Source organism: Pseudonaja textilis, chromosome 3 (genome assembly GCF_049901715.1).
Source record: "Pseudonaja textilis isolate UNSWEBS1 chromosome 3, rPseTex1.2, whole genome shotgun sequence".
NCBI classification, from domain to species: domain Eukaryota; kingdom Metazoa; phylum Chordata; class Lepidosauria; order Squamata; family Elapidae; genus Pseudonaja; species Pseudonaja textilis.
The window spans coordinates 73,991,906-74,011,652 of record NC_141992.1 but is presented as its reverse complement, the minus strand read 5'-3'; the positions used below and the strand labels follow the sequence as shown (position 1 = coordinate 74,011,652).

General features: G+C 40.0%; 2 protein-coding genes across 2 annotated transcripts in view; both read left to right on the top strand.

Moving 5' to 3' along the window:
* The window catches only part of LOC113435964 (vitellogenin-2-like), a 28,362-nt gene extending 27,426 nt beyond the window's left edge, over positions 1 to 936 (top strand). Inside the window, exon 38 of the mRNA XM_087930100.1 lies at positions 590 to 936. Coding sequence (XP_087786226.1) covers positions 590 to 702 — 113 coding nt within the window. The 3' untranslated portion in view covers positions 703 to 936. The remainder of the gene's footprint in view (positions 1 to 589) is intronic.
* A 4,046-nt stretch (positions 937 to 4,982) lies between these two features.
* LOC113436075 (di-N-acetylchitobiase) lies at positions 4,983 to 19,660 on the top strand. The gene is made up of 7 exons (XM_026700246.2): positions 4,983 to 5,318; positions 8,197 to 8,335; positions 11,129 to 11,337; positions 16,676 to 16,847; positions 17,635 to 17,732; positions 18,339 to 18,500; positions 19,372 to 19,660. The coding sequence occupies exons 1-7, from the start codon at positions 5,178 to 5,180 to the stop codon at positions 19,558 to 19,560; spliced, it is 1,110 nt and encodes a 369-aa protein (XP_026556031.1). The 5' UTR covers positions 4,983 to 5,177; the 3' UTR covers positions 19,561 to 19,660.
* Positions 19,661 to 19,747: the final 87 nt, after the last annotated feature.

Sequence of the window (19,747 nt, the reverse complement as noted above, 5' to 3'; positions counted from 1 at the left end):
TGCTTCTATGTGAAGAAAGGACCTTAAAAAAAGGTGTCCTGAGCTGTACAAAAGCAGTAAAACTTTAAAAGAATCTTATTGTTTTAAATATTTTGTCTTAATAATTGGTTTAAAGAGGGCTTGACTGTTACCTACAGTGAAAAGTTATCTGCAGCCTAGTCTCAACACATAAGTATTTAGAAATACCTCATATTTACTGTGAACAGGCTTGAAAACTGAATAAGGGAAATACTCTGGTGTTCTAAGTGATCTCATTATCTTGGCATAAAGGACTGGGTCAAATTAGATTTGACTATTTGCTTGCATAAATTCAGTGAATGTGCATATCTGAAGAAGCTGAGTTATCCTTTGGATTATTGAAAGTGAGACTGAAAAAAAAAATATCCCCTTTCCCTGCTGTAGTCACAACTGCAAGTCCCTTTATCAACTTTTCCAACACAATAGTAGCTTGGGGAAAGTTATTCTGGGCAAGACTGGAGTAGGCCTTAATGGTAATGAGGGAGTTTTCTTTGGCCTTGCAGAAAAACGTTCTTTGTCTCATGCCATGTTGCTTCTTTTAATGATTTTACTCTTTTTCCTCTTCTTTCAGGATCAACCTTGCCTTCTGACCTGACTGTGCTGGCTGAAAAGTCTGACGATATGATAGACCTAGTTGAATCTCACACATCATGTTCTTGTGAACAGGAACAATGTGCTGCATGAGCCTTCAACTGAGCAGACTCAGTGCATATTCTCTTGTTTGCTGTGTGGGCTGATATGTCAATTCTAGGCTACTACACAGTTGTTAATTAAATTATTTTAAGACCCCTACTGTACCCTCTTAAAGAATCCAATTCTTCCTAAAGTAACTCTAAGCCTTATTCCAATATAACAAAGTCAACTCTAAATGTAATGGATAATTTTCTAATAAACACTTGCATTCCAAAAGAAAAAAAATGAAGTGGTGGCTTCTTTATTTCATTAGCAAAGTTTAATAAAAGGTTGCATTTGGTAGAGCAAAAATGATTGGTCATTTGGATAATAGGAAGTGGTTCTTTTTAAATTATAAGTTACTGTTAGAATTTTTCATTAGGAATTTCTGTTTTAAATAAATACTTTCCTACTCAGTGAAAAATATAGATTTCTCACATCATTGAGAAATACTATATGGTAAACTTCTCACAAGCTATATATGTTACAGAGAAAGATTAATATTCAGATTTATGGAGTTAAATTATTTGGAGTAAGATCAGCAAACTGAACTACCTTCAGTTATAATTACAAAGATCTGCTAATGCCCATAAATGCTACATAATACAAGTTAATAGATTTTGTTAACCCGTCCACATACCCTTGCTATTCCAAAATAAACTTTTTCTTGATTTAAAACCCTCTTCCCAATTACCAGAATTTCTTTCTTTTGTTTTAAAATCATAGATTGAAAAATCAAGTCTTCAATGGCATGAAGTAATACAGTAATGTATGCATCCTATCCAGAATCAGTAAAAGTGAAAAAAAACTTAAGTTCTTGTGTGCATATATGTGCGTGTGATTATGTTTTCATATACAAATCTGATCATTCAATAGCCCATATTTGAGCAGAGATGACAATGACAGTTTCAAAGTAGGGTAAATGGTGGAGATACCATTTTTAATGGAGTAGAAACTGAGCCAGTGACCATTCTTGAAATTAATGCACTGTAAGGAGATCCATATTCTCCACTGTAGTCCTGGCCCCATAATCTAATGATATTATTACTCCAATCCAGAGGTATTTTTCTATATTTTGTAGACAATGGTATGTGGAATGGGAGCAAAAGAGCCATTTTTAGGTAGACCATTTCTCAGTAGCGCTTATCAGTACCCATAACAAAATGGTTGTCATCTGGAAGGACAAATACTGCCTCTAATAGTTCAGCAGAATGGAGTGAATTTGCAGATAACAGAATAAAAGTTGGAAGGAATCTTGTAGGTCATCTAGTCCAACCCACTGCTCAATCAGGGGACCCTACACCATTTATGACAGATGGCAGTCCAGTCTCTTCTTGAAAGCTTCATGTCTCCCCTGGTATTTTACAATACAACCAAAGATAAAAGCACAATACAAAAGAGATAACCAGATAGGGAACCCAGCCAAACCTGCCCGAAAGACACATTCCAAACACCTCTAGCATCTCTAGCAAGGGGCTCCATCCACCCTGAATAACCGAAGATGTATTGACAGAGGCTCCTGTTGCTTCATCATCCTACCTAAAAGACCAATACTTCTACAGATTGGTCCATTGTTGGAAATAAGGAATCCAGATAATTAAATAAGTGTGGCATTACTTGAACAGATGCCTGTGTATGAGCAAACTGTCTGGTCTCATAACCCAAACCAAATTGGTCATAGTAGGCACAACTATATGATCAAAAGAAAAGAAAGATGCCCACAGGAGCTTAACGTGGCCATTGGTATCCAAGTAGATCACAAGTGACATACTGTAAATAGATAATATGACAGCATTTGCATTGGGAAAAGACAATTCCTTTTTAACAGCAGACCAAGTATGCTACCTCTATATCAGGCTGCAAATGACTTAGAGGTGATGAGATTTCTCTTTTAAAAAAGTCAACAAGCTATCTTCATGCCCTGGTTTGAAGGGTATAAAAATTAACCCTATGCCTTAAAGTAGAATGAGCAGGTTTGCATTTGTCTGAATGTGTGAAGGTTACTCTTTTTCTTTAAGCATCTATGAAGTGAATGCGACATCAGCCAAAGCCCAAGAACTCTTCGCATGGGTGAGAAGAGCAGGGAGGACTAGGCAAGATTTTCTGACTATAGGAAAACAGACCTTTATTGCTGCCAATAGGAAGAGTATTTCTGTGTAATTTATGATGCTCCGCAGCTAAATCAGTTATGAATAATTTCAAATATCAAACCCAGATGGCAGCATGTGAACATAACAATCTAGAATTGATTGTAGCGAGACTGGAGGCAAGCATCCACAGAAGCAATGGGAATGAAGGAGCAGCTGGTGAGGAACTTTTCACTCACTGCTGCTGTTACCAACTGAGCTGGAGTTTGGCCTCTTGGCTTTGCAGAGGTCATCATTTCTTGAGAGGAAGAACAATGGAAAGAGCTACATTTGTCAGGCAGATCTAGATTCGATGAACCTGGCCTACATATGTTCAAGCTGACTACTTTATTATATCCTGCCTATTATACAGGAATGTTATACAGCTCTTAATCTTTTTTTTTTTTTGCAACTGTGTAAGAATTCAAGGACACCTCCTGCAATGGTTCAGCTCCTAAAGCCACATCTGAGGCTTATGTCTGGTCAATAAATCTCTTTGATGAGCCTGGGTCTTGGAGAAGGGGCTGTTTGGTAAAGAACTCCTTTTGGTAAAGAACTGTTGGTGGTGCAGTGATTAGAATGCAGTATTGCAGGAAAACTCTGCCTATAGTCTGGAGTTGGATCCTGATGGGGCTCATGGTTGACTTAGTCTTCCATCCTTCCAAGGTCAGTAAAATGAAGATTGATTGTTGGAGGCACTATGCTGACATTGTAAACTGCCCAGAGAGTGCTGTAAAGCAGGGCTCTCCAACCTTGGCAACTTGTGGCCTTCGACTTCCAGAATTCTTCAGCCAGCTTTCCTGGCTGAGGAATTCTGGAAGTTCAAGTCCACAAGTCTTAAAATTGCCAAGGTTGGAGAGCCCTGCTGTAAAGTATTGTGGGGTAGTATATACATTGAAGTGCTATTGCTCTTTAACTTTTCAAATGAAGATTATTCTATTTCTATCCAAGCAAATTTCTCTTTCTGTTTCAGCAATTGAGTTGAGAAGCTTAATTTGTGTGCAAAGTTAGGAATGAACTACCTATAAAAGTTAGCAAAGCCTAGTAAACATTAAACCTCCTTTGCATGATAGGGGGTTGCCAAGACAGTACTCTGTGCACCTTCTGGGGATCCATCTGGATCCCATCTGTGGAAATGGGATCACCCAAAAAAGCCCACCTGCTTTAAGTCAAATGTACATTTCTCCAGCTTAGCAAGTAGGTGATTTTTCAATGGTCTGCGCAAGACATCTCATACATGATGATTTATATCCTCTGAACAAATCAGGATACCTGCCAGATATAACACTACAAATATGTCAATTACATCAGAAAAAAAATTGATTCATAAATTTAGAAAACACTGCTCCACAATTGAAGTACCAGCATCATACTGGAGCACTATGCCATGCAAAAATGATCTGTGGGCCACTGAAGGGATGGATCTAATTGCAGTTGCACTAGTACTTAGTATAGTGAAACTTCATTTTAGCATACCTCAAAATTTGCACATAATAGATGCAAATATCAAAAGTTGATCAAATGATACAAATCACTTGGATAATGTTATTGTATAAATGACAGAAATCACACTGACATGCTATCTTATTTAACAGTTACTTGCGAATAAGACACACCCTTTATACATTTAGTTTCTTAAAACAAGATTTCATTGCCTCACCAGACTGCAAGAATTCCAATTGGCCAATCTCTTTCTCCTTTGTGAATGCAAATATCACTGGAAAATTATGTAACACAAATGAAAAGTTTTGGGAAGATTATAAACTATGGATTTTGCATTTTAACATCTTTTCTCCCCAAGCCGACTGAAACAAACAGATGCATTGATTACGGACTCCAGTTTCCTTTTATTCAGCAAGGCAAACTTCTGACAAGGTAGGGAGAAATTATTTTATTGGGGTTCTAGCCAAAACGAAAATAATAAGAATTTATAGTTTTTCCACCAGGGGTGTACGCATATGTGTGAAATACAGAGAATACGGCTTAGCTTGAAACAAGCAAAATTTGTGACTTCCTCAAGAATATTCTTTTTTTTTTTTAAAAAAAAGGGGTACTATCTATTTCCTTTGTGACTCATCGCCCCTGCACCCACACCCCCCATATGCTGGATGAAAGACAGCCATCACTACTAACCACGATGACTGACGCTTCGATCGACGCTGGGGGGCGCTCACAGCCCCTACTTTCCAACAACCCAGATCTCCTCCTTCTCTGAGGAGCGACAGTTCCCCAGCTTCCTAGTCAGCCGGCAGCCAAACAGGTTCTTCCCCAGCCTGAGACAGTGCGACCAAGGCGCAGGGCAGAGGAACGTGCGTGGGGGACGCTGTTAGAGAAGCCGAGCCGAACCGGCGCGCCCTGGCCATGAAGACTTCGGGAGCGGGCGGAGACGCGCGTCTCTTGACCGCGATCGTCTTCGCCCTGCACTTGCGGTTGGCTGCCGGCGTGTGCCCGTGTCAGGATCCCGCGCTTTGCAAGCCTATCTCCAGCCCCAGAGACTTCGAGGTGAGCTCCCCGGTCCCGCCTTTTCTCCCCTGGAGGAGGGGGAAAGAGTTCCGCGAAGTTCACGGATCGGGTGGACTTGCCTCGCTCGGGTCAGTCGGTCCCCAACGAAAGTAGAAGCTTACGGGACTTTGGGGCTTACAGGGTTGGGCATTTGGCTGGGGAAAGTGAAGCAGGCGTGGCCCGCGCGCGACCGTGGGAGCCAGAAAAGGTCTCCGCTTTTTAAAAGAGGCGAAGGACAGGGACCCAGTGAGGATCCCCCCTCAGATCCCAATGATCTATGTTCGCTATGCATGCACAAATGCTTCCTTAGCCAGTCTGTTCTGTCTCTTAACATTAAGCCTACTCCACGTTAATGGACCTTAGCCTTCCCAAACTGCAGGCGGCTGAACATTTCCCCGGGGTTGGTTGTCCATTCCGGGAAGTGGATCGCAGCTGGAATGGATCGATGCCCTGCCTCTTTCTGTCGCTTCAGGCGGAAAGAAAATAAAAACTCTGGAGGCATCTTCCAGCCTAAGGCTTGATGCGTCACTTGCCTTTCTCTTCTTCAATTTCCTGGTGCTGGGGTGAAACTCCAGGAGGGTGGTTGCAAAATGAAAACAAAAGGTGACAAATCTGAAAATATTTGGCAAATATTCATAATTGCCAGAAGTTATCGGGGAGGGGAGAGATCCAGCCCTCAGCCTCTGCTTTGCAGTGTGCCACAGGGCTCAAACCTCTTCTCCTATTTATCATCTACAGGTACATGAAAGGATTGGGCAATGTCATCCATGAGCACAGGTTAAAATTCCATCATTAGGCTGATGACATTCCATTGTATATCTATGCCCTGAGCCACACCAGTAAAGCATAGTTGATGTAGTTTCCTGGAGCCTGTGAAGGTCTGGATGGTGAGAAAGTGTCTTGGGCTTGACCCTCGCAATAATAAATGTGGGTTTTAATATCCCCCATACCTAGTAAATTTCCATCAATGACTCTGAATGGGCGTAACAACATTCCCCAAGGCAGAATTTGTGGGGGTTCTCAAAGAACAGATGGCAGCTATGGCTAAGAATGTTTTTGTGTGTGTGTGTGTGTGTGCACAATTACATTTTGTGTAGCAGTTGTATCCATTCTTAGATTGAGAAGCATTGCTCATGGTCACTTGTACTTTAGTCACTGGACTATTGCAACATGTTTTACATGAGGCTGTTCTTGAAGAGTGTTTGGAAGCTTCAGCTCAGGGAGTACTGGGCCCTCACAGAACGCCCCCATAATGTTGCTGTTTTGTGAGGTGTACTGGCTCCTGGCGGCCTTCCAGATGCAATTGGAGGTTCTGGTTGTCAATTTTCCAAGTCCTGCATGGCATGAAGCTAGGTTACTTGTGGAACTCACTCTCTCTGATGATCCCATCAGAAAGGATAGAACGGGTCCCATCAGTAAAGCTGTGTCACTTAGTAGGTCTTTGGAAAGTGTATTTTCCCTCATGGTTATTGTCCTGTGGAACAACTTCCCCTAGAGATATGGATAGCCCCAACCCTGATGGTCTTCTATAGGATAAAGGCCTAGTATTCTTCCAGGGGATCAAGATATTAATTGAGCTCTGATGTGGGCGTAGATTTATCTGTTTATCCTAGTGAGACTTTCAGGGGTGGTGGGGAGAAGCTCAACTGGTGTTGCTATTTCTTTTTTTTATATATATACCTTTTTTGCTATTATAGGTTCTGTTTGTTGTTTTTATTAGTTTACTGTTTAGAGCGCTTTGGGAAAGGGGTAGGCTTGACTTATAAATACATAAATACACAAACAAACAAATCCCAGTTTGAAGAAAATAAAGAGAAATTACATATCTTGGCCAAACTGGAAATGCCAAGCAAGTTCATGTCTGATTAATTATCAGATGGGAGCTCACCAAGAAATAGCAGAGCTGCAGGATAGACTGGGAAATAGGAAAAAAGAATGCACGCCAGAATGTGGCAGTGGCAAGCTATTTTGTGGTTAAGGAAACTACACAGACATTAAGAGATGTGTGGGCTTTATTTTGTAACATAAACAATGTTCAGTTGACAATAGCTTCCATGTTCCTATAAGGATTTTCTTTTTCTAGTCAGTTAATATATCCTGGTTCTTTTGGCATTTTGTAGGAATCTGTCTTTAAACCAGGATGCTTGAGCCAATCAGATGGGCCTTTATAAAAGAAAATACCACACAGCCAAGATATAAAGTCTGCCTAACGTTTTCTAAAGTCTTTACTGTATAAACCTAAATTACAATGACCACCCACATAAACTGAAAGACAGGATACTGTACAAATATATAGGTAATCCTTGACTTATGACCACAATTGACCATGACAATTGGCCTTTCCTCCCCCTCCCCAGAAAATGTCAAGAAATATTACAAAACCTGATTAATGATAATTGGATGCTGCAGTAAATGCGAGCAAGTTGCCTAGTGCCTGAAATGCAATCACATGACTATGGAAATGACATAGTCATAATTTTGGAGACAGATTTTAAATAAAATTTTTGAATTAATGATTTTAGAATGATTTTAGAAATCTATATATATTGCAGAAAAAAATGCATATATGTGAGTCACTCTAGGGGGAGCTTATAATTGAACCAAGCATTTCTATGTCATTCCAAATTACCAGAATTTATACTAGGCAAATAGCTTTTAGGCCCCTTTCCCAATTTGATGGCCTTTGAATTTGTTGAACTTTGGACAGAAAATTATGGGAATTGGTTCAACATAACCCCCCTCCCCCCAAAAAAATCAGGCTGTAGAAACTTTTTTCCTCCCTAGTCCTAATTAAGATTGTTTTCTTTACCAGCTAAATCAGTTAAAGGACAATGATAAGAATGATACTTTTTTTAAAAAAAAACCTGTTCCTCTGTAGGTCTTTGTATTTGATGTTGGTGGGAAGACGTGGAAAAATTATAACTGGTCACTAATTACGACAGTGGCCACGTTTGGAAAATATGACCCTGAGCTTATGTGTTATGCTCATTCAAAAGGATGCAGAGTAGTTTTGAAAGGTAAGTTCTAATCAGGATAATGGGACCATTTTCTGCACCTTGTCTTTATGTCTTTTCCCACAGGTAGGACCCACTGAACTTAATTAAATCTATATTAAGTATGTGTAAAAATGCAAGCTTAATCATTATGTAACACTCTAGCCATTATTATAATTTACCCATGACAAAAGAATTTGCATTAGGGCATCACCAGACTCAGGATAAAAAAAATGTTTTCTATTTAGTCCAGTTAGTTTTAGCATATTGGGAGTCCAATTACTTTTAGCACAATGGGATTCTGAAAAATGCCAGTTTAATAGGCATTTCAAAATATTTAATGTGCTGAATATTCCATCACAGACATAACCTCATGTATATATTACCCAGCTCCAGTATTTTAATTAGTGTACACCTTGGAGTAGTTTTTGTGTCCTCTGAAAACCTTCTCTAGTTGTACATTTAGAGCTGACTACATGTACAGGTAGTCCTAGATTTACAATAGTTCATTTAGTGAACATTCAATGTTACAACAGCAAAAAAATGATTTGTGAACACTTTTCACGCTTGAGACTGTTGCAGCATTCCCATGGTCCCATATCTGATCAAAATTCAGATTCTTGGCAACTGATTATACAGTATTTAACATGGTTGCAATGTCCTCAGGTCATGTGATACCCTTTTGTGACCTTCTGACAAGCGAAGTGAATGGAAGGCAGATTCACTTAACCACTGTGTCACTAAGTTAACAACTGCAATGATTCACTTAACAACTATGGCAAGAAAGGTCATAAAATGGACCAAAATTCACTTAACAAATGTCTCGTTTAACAACAGAAAATTGGGGTTCAATTGTGATCGTAAGTTGAGGACTACCTGTATAATTTCATTGGAATAAATATCAGTTTCATAGTTATACTAATTTATACTCATATATAATCCCGTTACATTTATGTTGACAGAAAAACAACCCTATGGGGCCTTTTTGATATATATAAAATTCAGAGAATCGGGGCCTTCTTTCAGTGCTTTTCCTATTAAAGCAAATTGAATATATTACGCTTTTCAAGACAAATCATTTTAATATAACATATTCTGACATTAGGCTTCACTTACTAATTATTAGGGTAAACACTGACATTCTAAATTACTGGTTAACCAGATTATATAATAATTGGAAACAAAAATTCAGACTGCTAAAAAGATAATAATTTTTAAAAGTGATGCAGTTATAAGTAAATTAACCAGAGTGTCACAAAATAGATTTATTCACAAGGCAACTACAACAAGGAAATAAATTTGAACATTTATCACTTATGTCCAAAATCAAAAACAACTCCTTTAAAAATGGAGGTGATCAGTTTCTTTGATTTTCATGTAAAATAGAGATTTGGCCCTTTAGCCCTGACAGGAAAAGTAAATACGTTATCCTAACCAAGAAATTTTTTCTTAAAGCCTAATTATTTTGTTCTGGTCAGCCTTCACGCAGCCCATCTACATAAGTATTAGATGTGCAGCATTGTTGAGAGTTGTGGAGAGAGCTCATCTAGAATGTATCCATATGAAAAGATTACTAAATCCAGTTTGTGATAATGTTCTTCCATGATGAAATTTCTTTGCTAGGTTTTTCTCATGCACTGTTTTTCAGTAGTTAACATTACACCACAGCTGTCAGACTCCTAGCCTGTGGGCCAGATGCATCACACGCTGGGCACGCCCACACCAGTTTAGTGAAGGAGGGGGGAAAGTCCCAATATGTCACATGACGACGCCGTGACGATATGAGTTTGACATCCCTGCACTAAAAATATTCAAATCATAAGTTTGTCCAAATAAGTGTCACCAGCAAAGCAGGATAGGAAGCATAGCAGAAAGAGGATATAAATCCCAAACAATGAGTACATAAAAGCTGAACAACTTGTTGTATGGCTATTATTATTTTGGTATCTTAAGCAACATCTGAAGCACTTATGACCTTGGTGTTCCTTGTTTCAGTTTCTCTTTTATGTACTAATGAATTTCTGGTCTTCTCTTCATGCTTATGCTTATGGCCTCTTTTTAAAGCTGTGATTAATACAATTCAGCAGATATTCATTCCTGTGATCTGCCCTGATATGTTGATTAAGGCTTTTAAAAATCATACTTAATGTATGAAAAGCTACTATAAAGTATATCTTTTACAATCTGGCCCTGTTCTTCTGATGAGATGTGGGCCTTCAAAGGTGACTTTTCATTACATAAATCCATGGACAAGGAGAATCATGTGGATATTCTCTCCTCATTGGAATTTTCCTTTCTAGAAGCAATTTTGCAAAAGCAAAAAGTGATTTAAATTCATTACTTGACTATTTCTAATGGTGTTATCAGATAGGGATTCGGATCTGTTTGTGAAATGAACAGAGATCATGATTTATGCCATTGCTTGGCACTTACTATTGTGCTTGGCAAAGCAAAGTTGCTGACGAGTTTTGGGCAAACAGGAATCTTCCATTTGCAAGCAGAAAGCATAACTGCGAAAGCAGAAATAGGTGAGAGTAATGCTTTGCATATTAGGAGCCTGGCTATGGTAGGACAGGGTTGCCATGTGCTAAGTAAATAAATACATGGACGGGGTAATTGCTTAGCAATATTGATTGAGTCCTCTCTGTGCCTTATTAGCCAATAGCTTCAGTGTTGCAAAAATCACAGAACAAAACTGAAATTCTCAGGACAGAACACACTTCAAAGGCATTGTGATAAGGATAAAATTGATCTCAAAATATGTTTAATGCCTTAACAAGGCAGCAATTTGGCAAATCATCACCCTTTTTATTTTAGGAGACATATCTGTGAAGAAAATTATTGATCCTGCGATTAGAGCGGCCTGGATAAGCCAGCAGGTGGACCTGGCCAAAGTACAGTATATGGATGGAATCAATATTGACATTGAGCAAGAGATTAACCCATTTTCGGCAGAATATTATGCATTAACAGCTTTGGTTAAAGAAACCACAGATGCTTTTCACCAAGAAATTCCTGGATCCCAGGTAAAAATAGAATAGTGACTCTTCTCACTGTGCACTAATTTCATGCTTCTCAGCTATGTACCAAAATTCAGCAAGACTTCTGGATATGATACACACATGCTTGTTATCGCTCCAAAATCCTTATATGGCACAAGGCCAGGCTATTATTTGATCTCTGTCTATTTGTCCTCACCCCACTAAAATTAACAGGAATGCCGTGTTCCATGTCTCGTCTATTATATAATGCCATTTTCCTGGACATTGTGGGGGGGGTGTCTTACCTTCTCTGTTGCAGCCATACACTGTGCAGCAGCATTCCCTTCAAGTTCCAGATGACCCCCAACCCTACCAGCCTTTCAGAAAAAAATAAACTTCTGCATATCCCTTAGGAATTCTGTCTGGAAGATTAAGCCAGCTCTGCTGGTTGATGGATTTTGTTGTTTTTCTCCATTGTAAATCAGGAATGATCACACATTGTTACCTTAATAGTTGGTTTAATTTTATTGCTATTTTAATTTTAACTTATTTTATGTTGCCCAGAATGAGTCATTACAATGAAAGTTTGGCCATATAGCATGTTTACATACATACATACATACATACATACATACATACATACTGTTGTAGAGTGGCGGAATAACCTGAGGCAAACACGGAGTGAACTTCAGCTTTTACTTTATTGTAACAATAAAGGGTTGCCGCGGCTGCCACGCTAACAAGGCAGCCAGCTGGCGGACAACAGGTGATGCCGTTTGACAGCTCGCTTTTATAGCCGGCTGTCAAATGGCATCAGCCAATAGGAACGGTCCGTGTTCCCGCTGGAAACACAGACCAGAGCGAAGACTTCAGCTCAGTCTTTTCTGAACACCACACTCCTTTCCCCCAGAACGGAGCATCCATAGTCCTTCAGATAACTCAGGCACTTGCGCAGGTGGCCAGATCTTCTAGGTTCTGACGAAGCTGCTGGTGGAAGGAACTTTTCTGCTTGTTGGGCAACTTCTGGTGCCGACAAAACTGGCGTCTCAGCTTCAGGTGTCTCTGGGCAAGGGACAGATGGCTGCTCAGGTAGGCTTGCGTTCCTGTCAGATTTGCGGGAAGTTTCTTCGGGCGCCGGTGGTTTCTCTGTTGCAGGAACGTCTTGAGGGCCATCTGCAGACGAACTCCAACGCCTTCTAAGTTGATCGATATGGCGGCGTCACATGCGCCCATCTTGCAGTTGGACCCTGTGAGACTTAGGACCAGTTACTGCCACAGTCTGCCCAGGCATCCACAAAGGGTGTCCCGCATAATTCCGGGCATAGACCTGGCCCTTTTCAGCAAACTCCCTTGCCTGGCTATTTGATCCTAGAGGCGTGACTGGGGCATAATATGGATGGAGTCTGTCTAAAGTAGTCCTCAGACGTCTACCCATGAGAAGTTCAGCCGGGGACCTATTAGTGGTGGCACAGGGAGTCGTGTGCTGGGTTAGAAGATACTTAGCAAGCCTAGAGTGCCAATCTATGGGCCCAAGCCTTTCCAGGACCTCCTTAGCAGATCTGATTGCTCTTTCAGCCAGGCCATTACTGGCAGGATGCAAAGGAGCTGTAAGTGCGTGCCTGATTCCCAGGTTAGCTAGGAAGACCTCAAACTCACTGGAAGTAAACTGGGGGCCGTTATCAGACACGATAGTGTCAGGGAGGCCATGGGTAGCGAATATCCTTGATAGAGCTTTAGTGACGGCTTCTGAAGTTGTGGTGGTCATCAAGGTCAGCTCTACCCATTTAGAAAAAGAATCAACCATCACCAGGAATGTATGCCCGTAAAAGGGGCCAGCCAGATCAATATTCACCTGGGACCAAGGGGTCCCAGAATCTTTCCACCTGCCTAGAGTGGATGTGGGTGGAACAGGTCTGGTAACTTGGGATGGCTGACAAGCATTCACCCAACTTGTAACCTGAGCATCCATGCCCGGCCACCATACATAACTGCGAGCTAGGGCTTTCATTCTGACAATGCCAGGATGCCCTTCATGTAGGACCTTTAAAACTGAGGCTTGCAACTTGGAAGGGATAACTACCCTAGTTCCCCAAAGTAAACAGCCTTGCAAAGAAGACAGTTCTTGCTGGCGAGTTTTGAAAGGCACGAATTCGGGGGCATAAGGAATTGCAGGCCACCCCCTTCCCACTCAGTCAAGGACTTGGGCGATTACCTTGTCCCTGGCAGAGTGGGCAGCGATATCAGGGGTGGTGATGGGAAGTTTGAGGTCGTTGATCAGGAACACAGCATTAGTTGGTGCAGGATCCTCCATAGGAACAGGCAGGGGGCAGCGACTAAGAGCATCAGCGTGGCAGAGACTCTTGCCAGCTCGATGAACCAGTGTATAGGAATAGGCAGCCAGAAATAAAGTCCACCTGATCATCCTTGGAGACAAAATCTGAGGAGTTTTTCTATCGCCTGACAGAAGGCCTAACAGAGGCTTGTGATCCGTAACCAACTTGAAATGGTGTCCATATAGAAACTCATGGAATTTTTTGACAGAAGCAACTGCAGCTAAAGCCTCCTTGTCAATTTGGCTGTAGTTGCGCTCAGCTGGGGAAAAAGTTCTGGAGAAAAAGGCAATGGGTGCCTCAGAACCGTTAGGCAGTCTATGACTTAAAACGGCACCTATGCCAAAAGGAGAAGCATCTCCTACTAAAACTAAAGGTAAATGCTCATTAAATTGGATCAGAACAGCATCAGATGTAAGCAATGACTTGACTGTACGGAAAGCATGGGCTTCCTTAGGTCCCCAGTGCCAGGGGGATTGCTTATCCAAGAGTCTGTGCAGAGGCTCTGCAACGGAAGCTTTATGTGGCAAAAATGAAGCATAAAAGTTAAGAAGTCCTAAAAAGGCCTGGAGCTCAGTTTTGTTAGTTGGTGTGGGTGCCTCATGAATAGCCCTTACTACTAGCCACCTACTAGAATGTAGTAGGTGCTGGATAACAGGGACTGGATAAGCGCTGATTTGTAAATATTTATTCAATGACATCTTATAATCTGCACAGATTCTTATGCTACCATCTTTCTTCAGGGGTGTCACTATTGGGGTTTCCCATTTTGCGAAGTCCACAGGCGCTAATACACCCTGTTAAATTAATTTGTCAAGCTCCATGTCTAATTTGGGGCAGATTGCAAAAGGTACCCTTTGAGGCTTTAAACGGATTAGTACTGCCTGAGGGTCCAAGTTGAAAGATATTGGGGTTCCTGAATAACAGCCCAGCCCATCACTGAACACATCCGCATAGTCATTAAACAAGGCATCCACTTCATCATTTGTAATAGAGTAGATTCCGCTTATATGGAGGCCAAGGGCAGGGAACCAGTCTAACCCCAACAGGCTAGGGAGGGCACCATCCACTACCACTAAAGGCAAATAACCTTTAAAATTTTGAAATTGAACAAAAAACTTGCCTTTTACGATGACTGGGATGGTTCTGCCTTGGTAGTCATGTAGGGTTAACTGGCAGCCGTGAAGCTTCTTCTTAGCCATTCTGGGAAGTAGTTGTTTCAAGGTGCTCCATGAGATGATGGACAGTGCTGAGCCTGTGTCAACCTCCATTCTGCAAGGTTTCCCTTCTATAGAAACAAAAACACTGATTTTGTTAGAGCCTTTGTTAGTCAGCTTGGCTTGATAGCAGGTAAAATAGTCTTCAACTTGTTTTTGGAAATGTTGGGTTGTCTGAGGCTTTTGGGCAAAAGTCTTTCCTGCTTGACAGATCCTGGCTAAATGACCCTTCCTCTGGCATTTTTGACAAATGGCATTCCTGAACTTGCAGGATGCCCTGAGGTGGTTTCCCCCAAAGCTTAGACAAATGGGCTGAGGACGTGGAGGTAGATTGGGGGCCTGTTCTCCCTTTGACTGGTTTTTTGCTGCCTGAGGCGATTTACATCATTAGCCTCTTCATAGCCTTCTTCTGTGGAGGCTTCATCGTAATGGATGGCTGAGCTGCTCTGGCTAATTGGATTTCCCTGAATTTCTGTTGCTGAAAGTGCTGATAGTTCAGCAGCTTGAGACTCTTCAATTGCTATTTTAAGGGTTAAATCTCTTTTAGCCAATAGACGCCTTTGTAGCCTTAAATCCCTGACTCCACAAACTAGTTGGTCTAATAACATGTCTTCCAGATAGTCTCTAAACCCACAATGCAAGGCAGCTGTTCGTAGGGCAGCCATGTACCCACTAATAGTCTCTCCCTCAGCCTGAATCCGTCTCCTAAAAGCAGGACGCCTGGCAATTCGGGATGGCTTAGGGGAATAGTGGTTGGAAAGAATTTCCTGCAATTCTTCCCATGGAACAGTCTTAATTGAACGTGAAGCCAATAATGCCATAGCAGTGCCAAACACTGTGGCTCCGCAAAAACTTAAAAAGTAGGACTTTTTCCTATGGTTGAAAATGTCAGTGAGGTCTATGGCATCTAGGAAACAGTCAAATCGGTTTCCGTAGGATTCCCATGTTTCTGCTGTCGGTCTGAAAGGCGGGAATGCAGGGTTCGAAGTCATCTTGACTCAGCGGTGCCGGATCTTCCAAGGAAAGTTGAAATTCGCGCTCACGAAAAGTGACAGTAAGCTCTTAAAGTGACATTCAGCTCGGTAGTGACTTCGGCTCTTTTTTGTAGTGACTCCGCTTAGTGATTCTTTGCCCGATTGCCTGTTATATGCATCCCGCCCTCATCGCCAGTGTTGTAGAGCAGCAGAATAACCTGAGGCGAACACGGAGCGAACTTCAGCTTTTACTTTATTGTAACAATAAAGGGTTGCTGCGGCTGCCGCGCTAACAAGGCAGCCAGCTGGCAGACAACAGCTGATGCCGTTTGACAGCTCCCTTTTATAGCTGGCTGTCAAACGGCATCAGCCAATAGGAACGGTCCATGTTCCTGCTGGAAACATGGACCAGAGTGAAAACTTCAGCTCAGTCTTTTCTGAACGCCACACATATATACTGTTTAAAATATTATGATCTCCCAAATATATGTAATTTGAAGTTCAGGTAGATATAAATCAAAATCAGTTTGGGGTGCTTCCAAACTGGGCCATTTAAGCTGGTAGCTTGCATTTGATTGAGTGCACAAAATGCTGTGCGTATTTGCCATTAGATGCATTTTAATTTTGGTTTCTAAGGGAAAAATTGTCCATTTGTTAACGTTATAGTATGATACCAGTGAAATACCTTGGTTTCAATACTATATAGCGTTTGAGCCTGTTCTACTGCACTTTAATATTCATGTTGGTAATTTTATGGTTCCTGCGCAGACCTATGATTTATATTGATAGTGCAGGATCAACAGTTACTTAATCCATAAAAAGTGGATGAATGCAAAAAGATGGGTGTGTTTCTTTCATACAGGTAACTTTTGATGTACCTTGGTCTCCTAAATGTATAGATTGGAGATGTTACAACTATACTGGGATTGCTGACTCCTGTGATTTTGTGTTTGTGATGTCTTATGATGAGCAGAGTCAAGTGTGGTCACACTGCATAGCAAGAGCCAATGCTCCATATAACCAAACCTTAGCAGGTATACTATAAAAAAGGGAAAACGTTGGAAATCTTTTTGAAAAAGCCCTACAATATATACAGTATTTCAAATTTGAAGAATGTACGGTATGTTTATTTAAAGCATTTTATTCTGCTCTTTGGTAAAAATAATCACTAGATAAAATCCAGAAATTAACCAGTCTGGGCTGTGTATTCAATTAATAAATAATTGCAGCTATTTTTTAAAAATAATAATTGTATCCGTAATCTTTAGAGATTTAAGTGTCATTATTATACCTGAAGGGATCTAAACATACTATTTTTTAAAATAAAAAAAAGCTTTTGAGAGTAAATAAGGTAAAAGCTAAATATCATAATAAATTGTAATATTTGTAGTTATTATGGATAGTCTCCTTTATTGGAATCTTCAAAATATTTGCTGAGAATTACACTGAGGGCAATTTAACATAGGAGATATCTGGTATAGATTGGATGAAAGAGCTTACTTGGCTTCTCTTGCAAAAGACAACATTGACTTTAGTTAATTTGGTTAATAAACTTCGCCATGTACCTTTTCCATATTCTGAGGCTATGTGCTATTAATTCTCAACATTTTCATGAAAGCAAAATAAATAGTAAAAACTAAACAAAGATGTTCATCTAGAAAGAGAGGACAACATCTGAGAGATCTTAAGGTTTACTTGTGTCTTGAATGTTTACGTCAGTAGCCTTTGATTGCTTGATGATGCAGATATAACTATAGATATGGAAGTATATATAAGAACAAAAAAGCATGTGGATAAATTCTGAATTTTATATTAAATTAGGGTATGACAATTACACTTTCATGGGCATTAACCAAAAGAAGTTGGTGATGGGAGTTCCATGGTATGGATATGATTATCCTTGTCAAAATTTATCAAAGGTAAGAGTAAAACGGATGACTTATTTATTCTTCATTAACTCTGGGGTTTACTTTACTTGAGTAATAATCCTTCTTAAAATGTTAATATAGATCAGGGGTCTTCAAACTTGACAGCTTTAAGACTTATGGACTTCACCTCCCAGAATTCCTGTCAACTCTGGGATTCATCGTTGCCATAGGGTTCTGGAGGGAGGAAGTGATGTACTGAATAGTTCTTAGGGAAAAAAAATTATTATGAATTATTAGTTCAAGGTCACAGAGAGTGGCATAGCAAAGAATTGAGAATGCAGATCACTGGCTCATGTGATTGATGAGGTGTGAAAAAGGGGGTGGAGGTAGGTGGAATTTTGTGGGATGAGCTGGTAGGATTCCAGTACTGAAATTCCACTGGGTGATACCAGTCCTTTTTTTTTTGTTTTGAATAAATCACTTTGAGAATATGTCAGTCTTGGAGTTAATGTTTCAAAGGAAGGATTGCTGGAAGTCTGACATCCTCCACCAGTCATGTTAGCTCAGGCATTCTGGGAGTTGAAGTCCACAAGTCTTAAACTTGCCAAGTCTGAAGACCCTTGATATAGATTCATAACAAAAATTGTACTTTTTCAGACTCATGAGTGCATCATTGAAGAAATCCCTTTCCGGGGAGCTCCATGTAGTGATGCTGCAGGACGTCAGGTTCCATATAAAACAATAATGTCTCAAGTGAATAGTTCTCTTTCTGGGATTCTGTGGGATGAGGAGCAGAAAGCACCATATTTGGAATATAAGGTAAATTGTTTATTTATTTATTTGGAAGATTATTTTAATTAGTTTATTACATCAAACAGATAACATAGCTATGGGGTTCTTTTTGTAAATTTTATTTGAGTTTTCACAAAGAGAAAAAAAATTCAAATAAAACATCTTTTTTGAAAGTAGCGTAATCCCGGAAAGTAGCGTAATTTCTTCATAAAGACACAAATTCAGGTTCATGCTCATTTTTATATTCTATTCCATATCTTATTACTATTTTACATTTTCTGCATAGCTTCTCCCCTCTTTTAATTTTCTTAATTTTATTTTAATTATCTCATCTCAATTCAAATCATTGTATTTGTATTTTTTGTCTGTCCTGTTTCAATTATCTATTATCTTTTCTCATTAAACAAAATTTCTCCTGTAGTTACTGATTGGAGTATGACGCCTTTATATCTTTTCCCTAAAGTTGTAACATAGCTATGTTGATTCATTGTTTCGGAGGGAATTCCCCAAATAAAAGTACTGCATTACTTTTATTAGGACCAATATAACAAAGTCACGAGGAAGCTTCAGATCAAATCCAGCAGCAACATGTGTAGAAATTAAACGGCTTACAATAAAGGAAAGAAAGAGTAAGGGTAAGGGGAAGAACAGGAAGGGAAGGGAAACCATGGAGATGATATGAGTAATCTTTCCTGGAGTTGGGGACGGAATCCAAATTATTCAGCTTCATTAAACTCACTGGGTGATCTCATCCAATAATTTGGAATATGTTTAGCGAATATTGATTTTCATATTTCATTTGCAGAAAGGTGGCTGGTGAGCTGAAGGGCCAAGGTGAAAAGAACATAAGCTAACATATTTGTTAATATTTTTGCTGTTACATTCTCCTATCTTACAGGATTCAGGTGATGTTTTTCATCAAGTATGGTTTGATGATCCCAGGAGTATTTCTCAGAAAGCTGCCTATGTGAAAAAACATGGCCTGAGGGGCATTGGAATGTGGAATGCAAATTGTCTTGAATATTCTGGGAGTTTTGAAACAAAGCAACAGACAGAAGCAATGTGGGATGCCTTGATGCCAAAATAATGTGTGTGTGTACACTGCCATTTTAAATTTAATGGTTTGAATTATGCACCATTTGAGTTTTAATTACACTATATTACACTTAATCTGTCTTCAGACCCCCTTCACTTTTGTCAATTTTGTTATGCTTCACCTTGTTTCTGCAGTTATTGAAATTCATTTTTTCTCATTAATCTATACTCAATACCCA

Excerpts from the sequence above, each read along its gene's own strand:
- LOC113436075 (XM_026700246.2), top strand. The coding sequence starts at position 5,178 with ATGAAGACTTCGGGAGCGGGCGGAGACGCGCGTCTCTTGACCGCGATC. Across the intron at positions 11,338-16,675 it reads AAGAAATTCCTGGATCCCAG|GTAACTTTTGATGTACCTTG; the intron begins GTAAAAATAGAA and ends TCTTTCATACAG. Across the intron at positions 16,848-17,634 it reads ATATAACCAAACCTTAGCAG|GGTATGACAATTACACTTTC; the intron begins GTATACTATAAA and ends ATATTAAATTAG.